Source organism: Echeneis naucrates, chromosome 20, assembly GCF_900963305.1.
Source record: "Echeneis naucrates chromosome 20, fEcheNa1.1, whole genome shotgun sequence".
Lineage (NCBI taxonomy): Eukaryota > Metazoa > Chordata > Actinopteri > Carangiformes > Echeneidae > Echeneis > Echeneis naucrates.
Window position 1 is genome coordinate 7968300 of NC_042530.1, and position 20279 is coordinate 7988578.

Here is a 20279-nt window from a genome sequence, read left to right on the forward strand (position 1 = left end):
TCTTACTTATCTCAGAACAGGCTATATATCCTAAACATAACGCCTGTGGTGATACTTCGAGCCATAGTGATGTCTCATTTTGAGTAATAGGTCTCTAAAGTGTGCTTGTTTGGGTTTTTTGGGGCCTTTAGAGGGCTATAAAGTGTCTGTCTGAGGGTTTTCGGGGTCCACATAGACTTTCACCAGGTGTGCCTCACTGGTCATAAAGTACAACTTGTCTCTCATGGTATATTCAGTGATAAATGTGTCTACTGAGCATTCTTAAACTGAATACAAGTCAGTGTAGACCACAATTTTTAAATCAACAATTAAAATATTTAGAAATTACTTTTATAATTTTTTGTAAAAGAGTGTTGTCTTGTTTTAAAACATTCACAAGACAAACAGATATTTCACTTAACTCGAAAAATGTTCTCATTGTTTTGTTTGAAACCAAGATGGCTACAACAGTAAGGTCACTCTCTTAAGTTAAGTTTGTGACGTCCACTGAGGTTAACCATTTCCTTTGTTTCTTGCTCTCTGCGGAGGAAAGCTCCAATGTATTTTCATGTTGAGGTATACTGTGTTTACTTTTATCACTGTTCCTCGGCAAAGCGGGCCAACCTGATGTTTGTTTATAAGAAACTCAGGCTTCACTTGGAACTTTCATTCACCACATGAAAGCACTTGACTTGCTACTAATTTACCTTGAGTGACTTCAAAATTATCTGTCTGCACTGTCAAAATCTTTTTTTTTTTCCCTTTTTTTTTTTTTGTGGTGACAACTTGTTATCATCCATGATTTTCTCTAGCGTTTAAGGAAAGCTTTGGAAATAGATGGGTTAACGTTATATTGTATAAACTTGTTTACTGCATGTAGAAAGACATCTCAAACTTAAAGTAACATGTTTTTCGAGTCTTCAATTGATGGTGGTCGTTTTTGTTTCTGATTCCCAAGCTTTTGCTGTCACTGTGGCTGGGCAAGTTGCTTTTGAGTTAGTAGATTTGAACACAAGCAGTGGGAACGGAGGAGGAGTGGAACAGTATTCAAAGTGATCTTGAGTTTCCCTCGGTCATCAGTGCTGTTTTGCTTTACCAAGCATATGTCACTCTATTGAGCTTGCTTATATTCAACAGGAAACTATGCACATTGAATAACTCAGGAATATCCAGTGCCTAGCACTTCCAGAGCTCTTTGACGAATTGCCATGTAGCTAACTTAATGTCCCACTTGTGTCAGGGGGCAAAGCTGGAGGGTGGGGGTTTGTGTTGTTAAGAGCTTCTTTTTTTTTTTTTCTTTTTTTTTTTTTTTATATTATTATTGTTTTCTCCCTAGTCAATAGGTGAGCACTTCACCTGGTAATGCCTGTATAAACATATAAAAAATGTTATTTTATCCAAAGTTATCCCAAGTTCAGATTTCCCCTCTTGGAAGGTTTTGAGTATAATGCTCTGCTGAGACTTGTGTCAAAAAAGGAACTTGATCTCCCCGGTGTGTGACATTGTATAAACACTGTAGTAGCTCCACCCACACAATTTTGCAGTATATGCATATGAAAATATTGCAACTGTGTGATTGGGGTGTTAGCATTTTGTTTCATCCGTACAATTTGACTCCTTGTCACGCCGTTTCTGCTCCCTTCATACTGTTTATATATTTTTGTCAGGATAAGTAAACTCACTTTACTGAGATGTCCTCCTCTGAGGAAGAATGGGAAAAAAATCACCCCAGTTTAGGATCGAAAACTTTCCAAGCCCTATGATTGTAGTTAGATGTAGATTAATCCGGCATTCTTTATCACAAAAAAAGAATCAGCCATTTGGAAGTGAGTCTATTTTCATGTGTGAGAAGCTGAGAAGATAACCTGTTGGCAGTGGGGGACAGTGTAGATCTCTCTTCACTCTAAATTGCAGGCAGGCATCCTTGCAACCCCACATGAAGACCATTGAGTCCCATCAAGATAATCCTTAATAAAGAACGGCTTCACATTTAATCTTCACTCACTTCTCAAATTTCTTACTTGATATAGTTTTTGGCAAGTGGCGCTTTATTTCTGATGTCAGTTGGACAGTATCAGTCCATCTTTTGTTAAGCTTCCATTTGGCACATATGGAGGGTCTAAAGCTTTTATAGTTGCAGAAAAGATTATTTTATTGTTCTTTAATGGCATTTTCTTTTATTTAATATGTCTCAGTTAAATTGTAATATTCTATATCTATATCGATATACTGTGCATGTATATAATTTTTGCAAAAGTGAAAGAAAAATAGCCTCTTTGCAGTTAAATTCCAAGTTAAACTACATGTTACTCAGAGTTATTTTTATCTAACTGCATTGTATTCAATGTTGTTTAGCACGAAAATAGTGAAACTAGTAGGTTGATGGGAGCCTTGATTTAAAACATACTATACTATACTATACACTATATGAAAAGGAAAATCTGGGTTTAGTAATCAAGACTGGATAATGATGCAGTACAATTTGGAAACAGTTCACTTAAAAATTCTACTATTACTACTACTGCTCTTTTAGCTGTGGGTGTTATGTCTCTCTCACCACCTCTTTACCGTAGTAAATGTATGGTTTCCTCTTCCTTGAAAATAATTTTTCAGTGTTGCAGTTGGTATTTTAACCTCAGTTTTATTATGTGAAAATCAAACAAATTTCAAATGGTGCATTGCCCTTTCAGCCGTTCATTACACAAAGTTGATATTCTTTACCAAAGAAATGAAATGACATAACATATTGAAGCAAAAGCCTCATCACCAGCTTAAATAAATCACCATTTGAGCTCATCAGTAGCAGCATGGCCTCATGTAGCAGCTTTGCACAGTTGAAATAATAACCTGGAGCAGACAGAAGGCAGTCATTACCTTGCACACAGACGCGGTGTGTATGTGTTGACAGAGGACTTCCACTAGACTGCTGTGGAGACGGACAGAGCCGAGACGCGCTGCTGTTGTTAAATCTCCGGCTCCCCATCACGTAAGCTAATGACCTGCACCCTTGTTTACTCCTCTGAGGTCCCTCTGTGACGGAGAGAAACAGAGAGAAATCCAGCAGTGCCCTAAGACACACAAAAGAGAGCAAAAAATATGTGGTTTGTGGTGGGGGAAAAAAAGCATAACAAAAACAAGAGTGAAAGGGGGGAGAAGAAAAGTGTGGGCCCTCGGGGTGTGTGAGCAGAACCTAGTGTTTCAGTGGACAGGCAGGCCAGTGGAGAGATATGCCGTTTCATTGTCTTAGTCTCCACTGATACAATCTGTAGAGTGCTCTATTGCTTAAAGCTGTGAGTGAATGACATATGGGGAGCTGGTGTGAGGCGCAACTCCCGCGTGCCTCCTCCAGACCCAAAGTCTTCCTGTGAGAGAACACCGTGCAACTTTTCTGCTTTTTCAAACAGCAGCAGCCTCCCTCTCCCTCCCTTATTCATTGCCCTTTTCTCTCCCTCCCTCCCTCCCTCTTCGTAGCTCTCTCTCTCTTTTTTTCCCTCTTCCTCAGACACTCACTAGTCACTGCCTGAAGCAGTAATCGGACAACTCTCTTTCTCACTAGGACTGGGTCTCCAGAGATACTGTGCAGGGCTCCATGGGTTCCAACACGTAAAATGAAAAGGGAAAAAGTAACCTTGTAGTTTACATTTATTGTGCTACAGGTTCTACCAACACCTGAAGACCACTTTTAGAAAAGTTTGCTGTCCATTCTGCTGGACTGAACCATCTATCTGTAGAAGAGTTTTTTTTTTTTTTTGAAAGAAGATAGAGGAAGGGATAAACACGCAGGGATTCAACCAGAACTGTAGTGAGTATGATTTAAATTCCTGTTTTTCTTTATCTGGTAGTTCTCTTTTTTTAAATTGTCTTGTCTAATTTTGAGTATGTCTGTGTGTGTGTGTGTGTGTGTGTGCGCCTGTGTGAGAGAGAGAGAGAGAGAGAGAGAGAGAATGTGTGTGAGAGTTATAAGTATGTGTATTTGTTAATATTTCTTTCATTTTATTGAAATATAGTTTAAGATATAATTTCCAATTTAATTCTCAATTAAAGCATTCATGTCAAAGTGGTTGGGGCAACAAAATTGTTTGGATTTAAAAATGGACTAGGATCTTTTTATTGAAAGAAATAATACTTTTGAGCTATACTAAAATTAATGACTAGGGATAATAATAAATAAAGATAAAGGGTTTAATGTTCACATGGCAGCTGTATTTCATAGATTGATAAATAAATAGCTGAAACAGAAATGCAATTGGGTGAATGTTTAGTTTAATTTAAGTTGTAGTAAATATAAACCTTATTGTTTAGATAATGCTCATGAATTTCCAAATGGCCATTTTGTCTTCAGAAAATGTAATTTGTAATTTAAACATATATTTACACCCTTTCTGCTGATGAACAGTTTTGCATCCTAAAAATATATATTTTTATAACACAGAAGGCATCTTCATTAGCATTTAAAATAATATTATCAGCGTAAATATTTTTCCAAATTTACCTCATAAATATGGGATCCCCTTCTGCTTAGTTCATATTTCTGATTGGACAAGGCAAACATGCTGGTCCCTGCAGGAGTCTGTTTTGGACTGGCAGAACAAACAAAACCAACACAGTTAAAGCAGTTGACATTTAATGCCATCTGCTGAGGCCAGGAATGCTGCGAGGAGACCTGAGAGCCTCTCAGCATCTGACCAAGACAACAGGCCCCGACTCCCGGCCGTGCGGCGTCTCCGCTCGCCAGTATTTCACGTGTAGTGAAGATGACTCACTTCTGTAATCGCTAGCCCCTCTAATTGAAGGATGTTCTGGTTTAATGTTGTCTGCAAGATCACAGGCTTACATCACAAGTCAGGGAATAATTGTGTGGTGTGTGTGTATGTGTGTGTGTGTTTTGGGGCATTGAATCTTTCTGAAATTGTGAGTAGTTTTTTTTTTTTTTTTTTTTTTTCCTCCCTTTTCATCTTCTAGTTCCTGTCATTTTCAAATGCCTGCCCTTTCCCATGTGTTTACAAAGGTGTGTGTTAGCAGATGAAAGAGAGGAAATAGAGAGGTTAGGATAGGCTAGTGAGCCAGACTGCTTTCAGAGTTGCTTCTGCTCTATGTAGACAAACATAAGTGTGTGTGAGCGCCTGCCGCAGCCATTCACTCACACAATGACCTTATTTATCCAATTAACAGATAATGAGTGGGCTGATTTGGGGCTGTTTACACTGTGTATTTGCTTTACACAGGCAGAGATCAGGGTCTCTCTGCCTGGCTATGGAGCTTCATGCATGTGTAGCAGTGGTGTGTACAAGAAAGTGGTCGACAGTGACGGTGGCATTGTTTGCCCAAGGCCTGATACCTTCCGTATGGATGTGCCTTGCCAGCCAAACCCTTGCTCTCTTCTCTCAGAGGAGAGATTGAAAATGGTGAACGACAGAGAGGGCTAATTGATCCTTCCTCACTCTGCTGTTAGTAAAAGACGAAAGGAGGAGAGAGAGACAGAGCGCGAGGGAAAGAAAGAGGAAATAGATGACCTCCTATTAAGTAGCCCATACTGGCTGATTAATGTGCAGGGTTGTTTAGTAAATACTGGAGGTGTTATTTTGTTAACAGACCACTGCTTGGATCTAAAACCTGTGGCTGAAAGAGCAGGAAATGAGCTTTAAAGTTTTCCGTTGATTGTCATTAGAGACCTGTAATCCCTAATACCCACGTGCGTGTTTGTTTGTAAATGAAAATATGTTTATGTGGTGCAAAATAATTTGAAAACTGCTGCGCTTTTAGTCTAAACAGAAATCAAATTCAAAGGGACTGCATTTGATTGCAAATAGAGCAAAACGTACCTTTACATGTATATAGATCTTGACAATGTAATTTTATTTGAAAAATAAATGTATTTCATGATCATTCCGTAATGTTAATATAAATTAAGCAATTTTAGATTTTGACTTTCCTTCCTACCCTACAAAGATAATAATTTGAGTCAGATAATCTCAGATATCTCAGATTTGTGATCATTAGAATAACAAGATATAAATATTTAAGGGATATAGTTGTTAAGATTTGTCACTTGACGTTCTTTCATCTCTGTGCTGTAAAGCCTTTATCATTCTGTGGTGGTCACGGTGGTAGGCAGGTTGTGATAAAATGTGCACCTTAAATCTAGTTTGATGGCCCCTCAAAGGCGAACTGGCCTTCTGGAAATAATTTTGAGGGTTGAGGAGCACAGTATTAACAGATTTAATGTAGCTATTCAGTGAATTGCTGGAGCACCATGTCAGATTGAACCAAATGAGAGAGACAAATTGCACGTCAACAAACAACACATCTGTTAATAATTGTACTTTTAAATATCGACAAGCGCAAAATATTAAATTGTGTGTGAAACACCATTTGCTCTAATTTTGTCGCCATTACTCTTGTGTGAGCTGCGCTTGACTGTGATGAACATCCCACAGCAGCAGATTAGTCCAAATAAATATGCAGTACATGGAAAATAAAAATGTTAGAAGTGCTTTCTTTTTTATCCATTTTATTATTTTTGTTTAGATAAGTGTTGCATTTCTGTACTTGTACTGAAGTAACAAAATTAGAGCAAACTGGTTTTCTCAGAAATAAATGTCTAGAGAAATTATTTTAAATGTCATTCTTATCGAAAAGGTGCAACAGTTTTTCTTTTTTTATAGATACTTTACATTTGAAGAAAAGTACCAAGCTATTTAATGTTGCATTTGTTGGTAACCCTTTTTATTATTATTATTATTATTATTATTTTATTTTTTTATTTTTTTTGGTCACATATAGAGACACAAGTGAAGTGTAGCATTTTGTAAACTGTGCCTAATTCCTCTCACATCTGTGTCCAATTGTTGTCTGCATCTGCATTCTTTGTGAGTGGATTTATTTTTCCTGGGCCACCATGTGGATTCAGCTGACCAGCCAAAGTCGGGATTAGTTGTTTTAAAGTTAGATTTTGATTAAGGCATTGTTTTTCAAATGTTGTAACTCACAACACATGGTTTACATAGTCTATAAAATCCAAAGGACTGTAAACTTTCCCTTATAAAATTAATATCTATTAAAGATGAGACAGGGAGTGGAAATTGGAAATAAAACAAAACTTATTCACATATTTCTTTTTCACTTGGATTTTCTTTTTGACGATTTGTCTGATTTGCAACACTAATCAGGGCTACATAAAAAATACATAACCAAAAATTTTGCAGTAGGTGCAACACCTTCCCATTGAAAATAGATAGCAGATAGATAGATATAGATAGATACAGATAGCCTGTAGAGCAGGTACATGAAGCGAAGGAGAGAAAATAATTTGTGTCAGGTCAGTTGGCATGCATGCTGAGATGATCTATCCTAAAAGCTTGGCTGGGACAATATTTACCTTTGGAAATGTAGGTCTTGAAATAAGGAAAGCAAAACAAAAGAGCAAGCAAACAACCACGAGTGAAGCGTGTTGTGGCGCTTCTTATTTTCCCTTCTCTTGATGACACTTCCAGCGCTTCATCTACCTGCCCTTTGTTCTTACTGGCTTCAAAGACCTACTAGTTCAGGTTGAACTAAAGAAGCACATCAAAGATGCTGAGCACAGCGCCCTTTTTTTAAAACAATAAATATTTAGTGTGGCAGAAGAAAGGCTTGTTTTTGCTTTTAAATCCCTGCCCCCACTCCGCCTTCACCTCACCCATCTTCCTTGCTCTCCCTCTCGCTCCTCACCTGGCTGGTTTCACCTGCTGGCAATGGCTTAGTCACCAGCATGGTAATGTCTTCACTGAGCTTCACTGCTGAACGGAGAAACAAGCCACTGCGCGCACACACACACACACACACACACACACACACACACACACCACATCAACCTACCACAGCACTCTCTCCACAAATTCCCCCAACTCTGTGATCACTGTTAATGTGCTGTGGCAAAATGTGTTTCTCTTTCGTCTTTATGGCTTTTACCTCTGTGGACTTTCTTTTCCATTCATATTTTTGTATTTTTTACAGCCCCACTACATATTTCAATATTGGGAAATGCCAGGAGGAGGCACTGCTGTTGTCTGTGAGAGTGAAATATAATGGTTATTTTTGCTAAGATGGCTGTTTCACAAGCAGTGGGAGAGAAGGCAGATTGTGAAGCTGGAATGGTATTCATGAGGACTTTGCCTTGGTGTGAGGAGCAAAGCCTGCAGAAGAAAAAAACCCCCAAAAAACTTAACACCATGTATGAAGCTCAGCTTATGTTGGCTCGTGTAAACAGACAGCCATAAAAAATCATGCCAGAATTTTTCAAAAAATACCTTATATGTCTTTTTTTTCCTTTTTCCTGACCAGTTGAATACCTTTGACCTTTTCTGGACCTGTATCCCCATGGTGGGCTCGAGTCAGGTCTAATATAGTGTTATAGTCGTGTAAGTATATGGCTCTGCTTGATGTTTGGAGAGAGACGAGCAGAGCAGGAGCGGACAGCAAAATGTAACTGTCAGCTAAAGGAGAGTAATAGAGGCATTCGTAGCGTCATAGGAAACATATGTGGCTCCATATGCTCTCCGTGTTCTTGTTTCCAGTTTCCTTCATTGTCTGAGATGCACCACTGATCTGGGGGCCTCTAAAGTGCCCTGTATGTGCAGGTTTGTGTGTGTGCGCTTGTGCGCGTTTGCACCACTGATGTGGGGCCCTCTGAAGTGCGTTGTGCACGAATGTGTGTGCACATGCAGGCATGAGTTATGCATGTCTGTGTGCTAAAGAAAGAGACATACGCATGGATTTTCACATTGCCACAGAGGAAGAAGAGATTTATATAACAACAGTGCCAGTGTGTATATTCTTCTCTTTCTGCTTTTCTGTCTATTATGAACAGAGTGTGGAGTAGAAAGTTGTGTACTTCTGTGCTGTGCCATGGCCCCAGGCTGGGGCAGGCCCGCGGAAAGCAGCCCTGACGGTCATTAGGACCTGTCAGTATGCTGGGATAGGGAGTGCTGATAAATTTCAGATAGTGTCAATTGCAGATGAAAGATCTGCTGAAGATGCTAGGGGTGTCACGCTCGACTTGCCTCTCATCAACAAGTTCCATCTTCCTTCCAGAAGCAGACTACTTCAAGCAGGAAAGCGCAAAGGCTCTCCCACCCTCTACTGCCCCACAGCCCCTGCTATCCCCAACCCCTCACCCCTCAGCCTACCTTCGCCCCCACAACCCCCCACCCCTTCCTGCTTACCTTGGCTAAGCAGCTTTGCATGTTGATTGGGGGAGGGATAATCCAGTTTGCAGCTGTCGTAGACCAATGATGAATCACCTTTCCGTCATTTGGCCGTGCTCCCCTTGCTCGGGGAGGAGGGAGGAGGGTGGACCTAGAGGAGGAAACAACAGTGAAGCAGGGCTGCGGCTTGGAGAGAGACAATGTGCGCCTCTGTTCCCCTGCGAGCCCTCTCTTCCCATTCTGCTCCAGAATAACAATAATGTTTTCTCAGACAAGCCTTTTTGTGTCATGGATGGCTCTGGACTGTGACATCGAGCCGTAATAACAAGGAGTGACATTGTTTCTGCTGGGGCAGGTGGAGGCAGAATAAAGACAGGGAGTGTGGTTTGAGAGGACTCAAAGCCATCTAGGTCCAGGTAAGAGCACAGTTGAGTCAGTGCCAGCAGAATCAGAGATAGGAGGCTCTCTGCATGGCATCAGAGATTGTCTGAGACTTTTCTAAACAACTGTCAACTTGTCTGTCTGCTGTTGTCTGATCAGAGATAGTAATGGCGTTAAATTCATTAGCTAATAAGAAAAGTGGTTGGGTGGTGGAGGATTGCGTGAGAAATGCAGGAAAAAAGGTCATGTGATTCTGGACAATCCTGAAGTGCTGTGTTTTTGGACGGTGAGATATTTTTAGCATAAAGTAAATGAATATACTTTTGGCAAAATGATAATACAGCGTCATTATTGGAGCATGTGTGAAGGTTGAATTAGCATTTTGCTTTTTTTTTTTTTTTCTTACAATTAAATTTTTTTCATTAGTTGTCTCTTTTCTTTAGCATGTGTGTATGAATATATACATACGCGCGCACACACACACACACACACACATACATACATACATATATACATACAAAATCAATTAATAATTGCATCGGATTTGAACCACAAGAAAAGACTGCATTTGTGTAACTGTACTGCAGAGTATCATAATATCATCACATAATATAATCTTAAATACAGTAAATGCGTATCATAATTTAATATTTTTATCTTGTAATTCTGGTTTCTTTCATGCAATCTGATAGCACTCAGACTACTTAGAGTTACTTGAGCATTTGTCTTTGTGGGCTTGTGTAAAAGGCCAATGTTTATCGATAGCAGAGATATGCAGAATTTTGGAATGTAATTGGAAATGACAGCATAATATAGAAAACATTTTGTCCTAATTTCATTAACTCACTGTTGCAATGGGAACAGTGACAGAGACAAATGGAGTCTGGAGTTTGTAGCTGTACTTTTCAAATCACTCGTGCCTTCTTTCTACTCCATTGTCTATACTTGATCAAATCCTTTGAGCACACAAATGAGAAGATAGAATAATGTTTTCAGTGGCGTGGTCTTTTGTATAAACACAGAAACAATTAAGGAGCTTGCCAGAGCAAACACATGCCTCGTGAGCTTCTCATCTGCCCATCACTGAGCCATGGGCTCTTATAATCAAGCAGTGCGCTGCACTTTTAACAGGCACATTAACCATTGCCTCAAACCAGCAGACATCTGTTAACAGTCTTCAGTACCACACAAAACGATATACACTTAAGGCCATTCTTCCTTCAAGAGACACCAGAGTAAATTGATAGTAAACTCTTTGTGTTCACATCAAGTAAAACAGCAACTTGTTAGAATTTGAAATTGCTGTAATGGGAGAAACTGAAAACTTGTCAAAATGTTTACTATGCATTTCGTGGTTTTGCATCCAACTGTTTTTCTTTATGCACTGGTGCGTATGTGTGTGTCATATTTTGCCATGTGTATATATATATTTTTTCCTTTTGACAACTACATTTTTTTAGCGTTTGACATCAAAAGGTTACTCCTTACTTTAACTACATTGAAAAGATAACATATAAGACAACATTTGTAAAATTGCTATAAATTTTAAATGCAATTAGAATTTAATATATATTTATTACTCAATAATACCGTACTTTTTTTTTTTTTTGTATCACTACCGTTTTTGAATTTTATCCATTTAAATCCATATTCTGTACATAGGAGTGTTTGTCGGAGCTGTATGTCTTCCCTGAAGTCAGAGCAATGCGTAATTCGATTTTGTGTGTGTGTGTGTGTTTCTGTGTGCGCATGCTTGTCAGGTCTATGGAAATGCAGGATCTAGCCAGTCCTCACAGCCGAATAAGTGGAAGCAGTGAATCTCCTAATGGTCCCAACCTCGACAATTCACACATCAATAATAATTCCATGACACCCAATGGCACTGAAGGTAGGTGTGCTGTGCTATATCCTTTCATTCTTTCTCTCTCTATGCTCTTCTAAATATATAAAAAGTGCCGTGAATGTTAAAAAGTACTTTATTGTATTATTCAGTGTGAATCTCGCTTTTAATAAATGAAATGAGATTTTGTTTCAATATTTTGAGTGTTGCATAAGGGTAAAATTGCAATTTTTTAATTTTCTAATTTGTTTTTGTTTGTTTTGTTTTTTTGTGTTAATAATATTAAACAGACAGTAAAACAATAGAATATACTTTTATCACTGCCAAAACAATTCACTATCTTAACATTTCTATCTCAATGATTTCATTGCCTCAAGTGGTTATTTTCCAGTGACTATTAGCTGTTTATTTAAGCAACCATGTAATCATTCAAAGCCTACAGCATGGAAATTATTTCATTTTGCATGAGGTTTTTACTGTACATAGTCATTTACTCAGGTGATTCATCTGTGCTTTAAATCCAACCCTTTGTTTAGTAAAGCAGACATGCTCATGTCACAAACCAACAAGTTATTAAAAACATCCCTCACTGTCATGCAATCTTCAGTTTAGACTGTGCTCTGAGTTCAGGGTTGATTTTTTTTTTTTTTTTTCTTTCCCCCTCCTCCCCCCTTCCTTTTGTGTGTGTTTGTATATATGACACGGGAGCCATAGGCATGGTGCAGACTGTCAATGTGTCCCTTTGCCATTCTTTCTTTCCCATAGGTGATAACATCACAATGCTTACCACTGCAGACTGGTTGTTAGGTTCTAACTCACAGTCCACTGCAGGTTTGTCTACTCTTGGTGACACAATGAAAGGACAATACTTGGTGTTTTCTCCAACTGCAACATTCTTTGTAGTTTACCCATTTCCACCTCCCTCATGAGAAGTAAAATTTTTTAGGCCCAGGAAATACACCATCAGCTGTAAAATTCTAAAGTTGCCTCAACTATTGTGCCTTTCATTTAAAAAATTATTGGTATTTGTTGTAATTGTTGTGCTATTCCGCTTCAAGCATGGTTTGACATGACTGGATTTTGAGTCCATTGTTAATGAATGCTCAGATTGTGAACCTGCATACTGTGCATTTTGTTTTCATTTTGGACTTTCCGTGCCATTTCCTGAATACAGCAGTTATTACGTACTCTGTGTGTGTGCCTGTTTATGCATGCACCTTACCAATATAATTTTATCAGTGTTATCCAAAGAAGTTCCTTTCATCTACATATGTTTCTGCACTGAATGTGCATAGCGGAAACATGCAAAACATGACAGAAAATGGCTTCTTCAGCCTTCAGGGATTCCACTGAGCAGGAGTCTCTTACCCACATTGTCAATTTGTTTTGCCAAAAAAAAAAAAAAAAGAAGAATGGGGAAAAAAAAAAACTTCCAGCCAGCCTGAAGTGAAATGGATTGATTTCAAAGGTTCCTGAGCTGTCAGATAGCTGTGAAATTGTCTTTGCAGATCTATTGCTGAGCAGTATAATGGAGTCAAGGTCAAACAGCATTCGCTACACTCTTCAAAAGATTTTATACATCATATATTTCCTTGACATTTCAATTACACTTTAAGTCCTTTCAATCAATGCTCCTGTAGTGATCAGGACGCATGCTGTTTAAGTACTGATGGGAAAATAATTCATCATTTAAAAAGATCACATATAAAATGTTGTATTTATTTATTTATTTATTTATTTATTTATTTATTTAACTAATGCAATTCCAAATTTGTCTTTTTTATATTGCTCTCCTAAGGTCATTCAAGTGCCTTTTTGAAATAAACAGAAGATGCTTCACAACAACAAAAAAAATATTTAAAGACAGAGACAGCTATAAAGAAAAGTATAAAGAAAAACAGCATGCAGAAATCAGTAGTAAATACTACTAAAAAGGGTGGTATAGTTAGACATTAAAGAGAGATTTTTCTTTCTTTTATTCCTTTCTCTTTTTTTTTTTTTTTTGTCTTTGATTCGGCCCATTTGATAAAAATGTGTCTTCTTTGTTTGCAGTTAAAACCGAGCCAATGAGCACCAGTGAAATCGCCACCTCGGTAGCAGACACCTCTTTAGACAGCTTCTCAGGATCAGGTGAGCGTGGGCATTCTGTGTATGTGTGTTGGTGTATGTTTGCTGTTTTTTCTCAAACTAATACACACACACACACAGATGCAGAGCTGATTAGTGGGAGATGAATCTAGTGATGGGTGACTGATAGGCTGGGCCTCAGGAAGTTTCCCTGCAGCTAAGAACGCCAGTATTTGTGTGTGTGTGTGTGTGTGTGTGTGTGTGTGTGAGTGAGAGAGTGTGAGAGCGTTTAAGAGACTCTACCTTACTTATGTCAGCAAATATATTTGCTGTGCTAGCTCACATGTATGGGTATGTGTGTGTGTGTGTGTTAACACTGCTGGTTCCCATGCCAGTGAGGCCTGAATTGTGACCTGACCTGTAATGTACTGGGCCTGTCTGCCCAGAGGAGTGACATGGCATCCCAGTGGCCTTGCTCTCCACGGGCTGTTACCCTATCACCCTGTCAGAGCCGGGGCTTTCACACCCTGCTCTCGGCACGGGAACATCAGACTGATACACACTCACTTACATAAACACACACGTGGACATTGCTAAATAAAAACCAAGTTGTAGGAGTATAATGTGTTGTAATTATTGTAGAACAAATAATGACTAATGTGATATTTTTTTTAACTTGTTTCTTTTCTTCCTCTGTAAGTGTTAACTTCTGCCTCAGTGTTACATTTTCTATAAAACTGCATTAAGCATTGCATCCAATTCTGCATGGTATTATCTCGCTGCTAATATTCCTGTTTTTGCTCAGCAGTTCCACTAAATACTTGATACTTTAACGCTAGAGGTGCATAAATCACTGGTATGACTTTTGTCTGTGACAGTATTAATGAAATTTAGTAATTGTATACCCCATATCCTCCATGGGGAAACCCAAAGCTCCACTTAGAAGAGCAGGTTTTGTGCAGTGGCAGGTGCTGCTGATGTGGGAAAAGTGTTCAATATTAATAACGTGTGTGAGGGGTTACAGCATACAGTTACATACAGTTAGCACTCCCCCGCAACCAAATCCCATATTTTACATGTCATGACCAATTAGACAGATGTCTCAAAACTGTGCCACTCGGCTGAAGTTGAGGGCAAGAACTGTTTGTTGCCAGTCAGAATTAGTCTTGTTTTTAACAGTATTTTTGATAATAATGTGCAAATCTTATAAACATGAAGTGTCTGAGTTAGTCCTGTAATACTCATGTTTTTTTTTTGTGTGCATTTTCAAATTATGAAAAAAAATTATACAGGCTCTTTCAAAATTAATTAAGTTTAAACTAATAATGCTTGCACTTGCAGACAGATTCTTTTATCTGCTAAGAGTTCCTGTTTAGGTTCCATTGATTAAACTTTTTTCAAAACTCATATATTTGATGAATTAACTGAATCCTGCTGGTAGTAATACTAATCTAATATATATCACATTTTCTTACAAATAAAATATTTTTTTGCATATTACTTAAAAAGGTATACTGAATTTTAGAAAAGTGTTCCACCTGTGTTACATGACTGACAAACAATTTAAAACAAGTCTACCTCTGTGAATTATTAGTGGTCTTCACAAGTTAACAGCACCATGAAACCGCATAGTCATACACTTAATGAAGGAATGATTATGCAGTAGCACTCATTAGCTGCAATCAGTGATGTCACTTCCAATGTGGTTGTGGCTTAAATAGCCCAAGGCAACTGAAGGCGCTGGTCAAGACTGGTTCAGACCATCCTGTGAGTGTTTACACCAGCGTCGTCATAGCAGCCCAGAAGTATCTCTGATAATGTGGGTCAGCAGAAAAATGTGATGTTCTTACCTGATTATTTTACTTCATTATTACTCTCCGGTTTTCAACCTTAAATAAGGTTACCGAAATAAATAGAATAATGCAATGTAATTACTGTTTCCTTGGACTCCAGGAGTTCTGTTGGCAAAAAACAATATTTACCTTATTTCTTAATGTTTAAATATGTGCTTGCCTCTTTTTTAACTCTCCTCAGCTATTGGAACCAGTGGCTTCAGCCCAAGACAAACTCACCAGTTCTCTCCACAGATTTATCCTTCCAAGTAAGGCTTCTTTTATTTTTCTTTAAAAAATAAGCAGCATCCAACTTCGTTTGGATCTTTAATTAGATCCTTCTGTTAGATCGGGGGTTCTCGACTGACTTTGTTTGCCAGGCTGTCTGCAGCTTGAACACTCTGCAATCTGTTGTAATTATTATCTTGCACAAATTTCCTTTGCCATTTATTGGTCTTTCACTATGTATATGAGGTGTGCAATGCTATCTGTTTACTGTTCGGCTCAGTGTTGAGAATGAAGTAGCACATTCACAAGGAATTTTGCAGTTAACAAAATTTGTGTTTCTTTACAATTTTTTTTCTTTTGTTTCTTTTCCCAAACAGCAGAACATATCCGCATATTCTTCCTACCCCTTCATCCCAAAATATGGCTGCGTATGGGCAGACGCAGTACACCACAGGAATGCAACAGGCCGCAGCTTATGCTAGCTACCCCCAGCCTGGCCAGCCGTATGGTATCCCAGCTTATGGTAAGACTTCTCTAACACAAACCATAACCTTTCTCTGTCTTGTTAAAGTTGCCTGCTAACAATGTTAGTATCCGTAAGTGTAATGCATGAACACAAAGAGAAATCCACAACTAAATGTGTTTCCTTCTTGAAGGAAACAAGCCATACTCCTTCAATTCGTGCAGTAACGCATGGCCAGGAGAGATGCAGATCTTTAGTGCCAGTCTTTCTACCTAAATACAATAAAACTGAATTTACATGTGAAATTGCTCAGAAAGAATTGAAAAATTACCGATCTGAAACAAAAACTCCTCCTCTCCTCTTGTGCTGCACGAGAAAGGTTAGAGTGCATAGCCAACTGTACGCTTTATTTGCGCAAAGTCTTTGGGGTGTTTTGACCCCAGAAGATGCTTGCATATGCAGAAGAATTTTTGCTGTTTATTTGAATGGAGCCCTGCAACTTACCGTTGCAAAGAAACTGCTTCGAGACTGAGTCAATATCAGCAGTGGTCTGCTTGGGTTTCAAACACAAGCACAAATGTAATACTTGTGCATTTTCTTTAAGATGGCTTCAATGATACTAATGATAAGGCTAATATTTTAAAATAAAGTAACCACAGTTCAGATATACATTTTGAAAGTATGTCAGAATTCCTATGTGGAGCACACAGTATATGAGAATCTTTCCAAACATCCAATAATAGTAACTTTTAATCAGATAATCAACACTTGTCCAGTGTGATTAGTGCTTTACTCAGAGAGAATCTGTGTCCCTTTGCTGTGCACAGTGTAATTTAAACCTCTGTGTTGACTGTTGTCTGTGCATCAAACCGATCTGGTGTCACTAACTGATTTAGGTCCATTGTGGGCAGGCATAAAGACGGAGGGGGGTCTGAGCCAGTCCCAATCCCCGGGACAGACAGGCTTCCTAAGCTATGGCTCTGGCTTCTCCACACCACAGACAGGACAAGCTCCCTACAGCTACCAGATGCAGGGTGAGGACATTTTGTGCATTATCAAGTTCGGGTATCTGTATGTTGTCAAAATGAAACATTTTTTCCAGCCTCTTGTGTAGTTTTTCCTGTTTTTCTTTACTTACACCTGCCTCTGAATCTCATTGTCAAAGCTTTTGTCAGTGCTGTCTTTACTTGCCTACTACTTTCTCTATCTTCATTATGTCTGCCATGCGTTCCCTCTGCTCTGCCCAATCCACATAAAGTTTGTTCTACTCTTTAAACAAGATGAGAAAGAGTATATCTCTGTCCCTGATTTAACAGCATGCAGAGTCAGACTGATTCACAACACGGCCCTCGCCCTCACCCCAGAGATGGTTTCATCCCAGCAGTCGTTACGTGCAGCCACAATGGCTGCCTGCCTCTCCTCTCCTCTTAAAAAAATCAACACAGATGGAAAAATGGCAGGCACTTAGGAGACACCAGCCATGTCCCCACTCCCCAGCCTTTGTTTTTTCTCTCCCTGTGATCATATTTGTATTTGTTTAAGAGCTGAGACCATGGAGATTTATGGCCCTAAAACCGATAAAAATGAGTTGTTGCGCCTGCACTCCTCCTCTTTTGCTTTTTCTGTCCACTCTTTCAGCCAGTTTAAACACAGCCCAGGCCTCCTGCCATGTAGTATTTCTGCTATTTGCTTCACATTGGTTCAAAAATGCTCAGTTCCTCAGTAGCACCTGTATGCAGGCAGGCACAGTTAGCTAACAGTTGTTGTAGTGTTTGTGTTCTCTCCTGTAATATCTAATGTGTGACAGAAGAAACATCTCCACACGTTGTTGACAAGCCTCCAGAGCATCTCACAATAAATAAAGCCAGCTCAGCAGCAGATGTGGCAGGGGGAAGCCTCTTTTCCACGCCTCTTAACCAAATACAGAGTCACAGCCAGAGTTTGCAGAATGAGTGCCTGAAAAAGTAGAGGCAGAGAGAGGGAGATTAAAAGAAAGAGGACAGGAGATGGAGCATGTGTAGCAGAATTCACAAGCTGCTATCCTGCCCTTCGTGCTTTAACTTACGATGACAGAATTATGTGCACATTCATCTTCCAAGTATTATGCTCTTACTCTGTCTCGCTCTCTGCTCTCGCCAATCTCTGTTGTTCCCTCGCTCTCTCCCGCTATCTCTGGCACTACACAGCAATAAGTGTGTTCGTAATTGACAGCCATGTTAGATGACAGATTGACCACTACTCTGGCTATGGGTCCTTTAACTATGGCTCTGGCCCTATGCCACGCCATCATCATTACTCTTTCTGGCCTATTGATCTCCCTGGCTGAGGTGCCTCAGGCCTGGGTGTCCCAACCAAAGAATCTTTTTCCACATCTGATACTCCCCCTCCCTGTTGGTGTCCCTGCCACCAGCCTGTGGCCAGCTGTCAAGGCAGAGGACGATTAGATTAATGTTTTTGCTCATTGCTTTCATGTCCAATGCCATGGAGCTTTGTGGGGGCGCTAAAGTTGTGGCACCAAATCATAAAGGAACAAAGGCGTTTTTGTGTTTCATGGGTTCGCAGTCCCCTCATGGAAGTTTATCTATGGCATCTCATGGACACCTGGTATTTTAGGCCATAAAAAGCATAAAACACAAGAGATGTGTAAAGAAATTGGGAGATTGTGCTGATGGTGGGACTGAGCAGATGCTAATTAGGTGAATAATTGGATTCCAGCATTCTATCCCAGTGGCAGCTCAGACAGAAGAGGCTGGAGTCTTGGTTGCCTTTTTAAAAGGAGGGCCCCATCTGGACTTGATAGCCTATTCCCAAGAGGGGCATACAAACTTCTGCTACAAATATTGTGCACTGATGATAGACATAGCCCATGGCAAGGGGACTGATCAAGCAAAGCAAATGGACTTCCAATTGTGGAGCCAGAAGGCAGAAGGGTAGGAGGAGAGGAGGGAGGGATGATGTCTGGTCTTGAGTGAGTGAACTAACTGGAGCAGGACAGGGGGAGGGAGAGAAAACATGCCCCCCGGGGAACCACAAGACCCCTTTTCCCCCCCTACTATAACCAACACCACCAATCCCAAGAGTATGGGCTCATTCTCACTGGGCTTGCAGGGGTCCCCTCAGCTTTTATGTGGCTCCTTGTTCTCCACAGAGAAACCCTCAAACCCTGCCAGTGAGAGCTTTTATGACTGTTTGAACTGTGCATTAGGCTAATTTGTTGTCCTTCACAGTGCTGCTCCTCCTCCTCTCTGTCTTTTTGTTCTCTTGGACTTTCACTTGATGTTGAACTTTCTGCGGAGAACAGAAAAGTTTTCAAATTCCCCCAACAGGCCTTGACATATCAAACAAAACAACAAAGAGGGAACAGTTCTGCGGCCAGGTTGAAAAACATGTAAAAAATTTGCTGTGTGTGTGTAATTGCTGGAAGGAGAAAGGAAAAAAACTGCACAAATAATTAGTGGATCCTGGAAATCTTGGAAGCTTGGGAGGCGTTTGTCTTTTTTAGCCTCAGTACTCCGTACTTTGCTAACTGACAAGGCTAAACACTCATACCCCCCCCTCCCCATTTCCCTGGTCCTATCCCCTGTTCTAAAAGCTGCTTCATGTTTGTCACGGTGTGGGAGGGCCCTCCTGATGGGGCCAATGTCCAGAGGATGAAAGGAACTCGCTCTGTTTGTCTCTGGGAACAAAGGTGTAATTACGCTCCCATTTAGGAACAGTAAATTTATCTCCCCCTTCGTTTTCATTGAAGCAATGGGGTATTTTTTGGGTCGGGTGGGATTTCTGCAGCGATAAGTGCAGAAGCTGATAAAAGAATCCAAAGGTAGTGCTCGCTAAAGTCCTTCGTGGGTGTACAGAGACCAGTAATAAAGCCCAGGTAAACGTTGTGAGAACTGCTATAAGGCAGATGATTTTATTATTTCTGTAAAGCTCAAGTACTTAATGTAGAGAACGCAAGCAACTTCCTAGAAGCTTTCTGTACTTATTGTTTTAGATATTATATATGATGTGATTAGCATGCAGAGAAATGTTCTTCTCAAGTGGTCATTTACTACTTACAATCATGATTTCCACAATCAATTAAAGTGGATGCAATATTTATACTTTGCATTTATAGTGCCAGTGCCTCTCTTCAAATCAAGCACTTGTACTCAGAAATTCTCTGACTGAAACCGGGCTTTGGTTCTGAGCCTAGGGAAAAAAAAAAAAAAAAATTGTCAGCAATTATTTAGTTATCATGGTAATTGTATTCTACCAGCCATCAATGCTGCTTTTCTCTGGCCTTGGATGACAGTATAGGTGGAAGG

The 20279-nt window shown here is 39.6% G+C and overlaps 1 protein-coding gene across 12 annotated transcripts in view; it reads left to right on the forward strand.

The window, feature by feature from the left end:
* eya1 (EYA transcriptional coactivator and phosphatase 1) overlaps nt 1-20279 on the forward strand; it is a 54820-nt gene that overhangs the window by 12728 nt on the left and 21813 nt on the right. For 2 of the 12 annotated variants that reach the window (XM_029528987.1, XM_029528988.1), the window contains exons 1-7: nt 9398-9580; nt 11306-11433; nt 12151-12216; nt 13438-13515; nt 15487-15553; nt 15890-16035; nt 16887-17009. In XM_029528987.1, the coding sequence (XP_029384847.1) occupies nt 11310-11433; nt 12151-12216; nt 13438-13515; nt 15487-15553; nt 15890-16035; nt 16887-17009 (604 nt within the window). In that variant the 5' untranslated portion in view covers nt 9398-9580; nt 11306-11309. Of the gene's footprint in view, nt 1-3734; nt 3782-9397; nt 9581-11305; nt 11434-12150; nt 12217-13437; nt 13516-15486; nt 15554-15889; nt 16036-16871; nt 17010-20279 lie in introns of those variants that run through there. The other 10 variants (XM_029528989.1, XM_029528992.1, XM_029528991.1 and 7 more) reach the window with 8 other exon arrangements.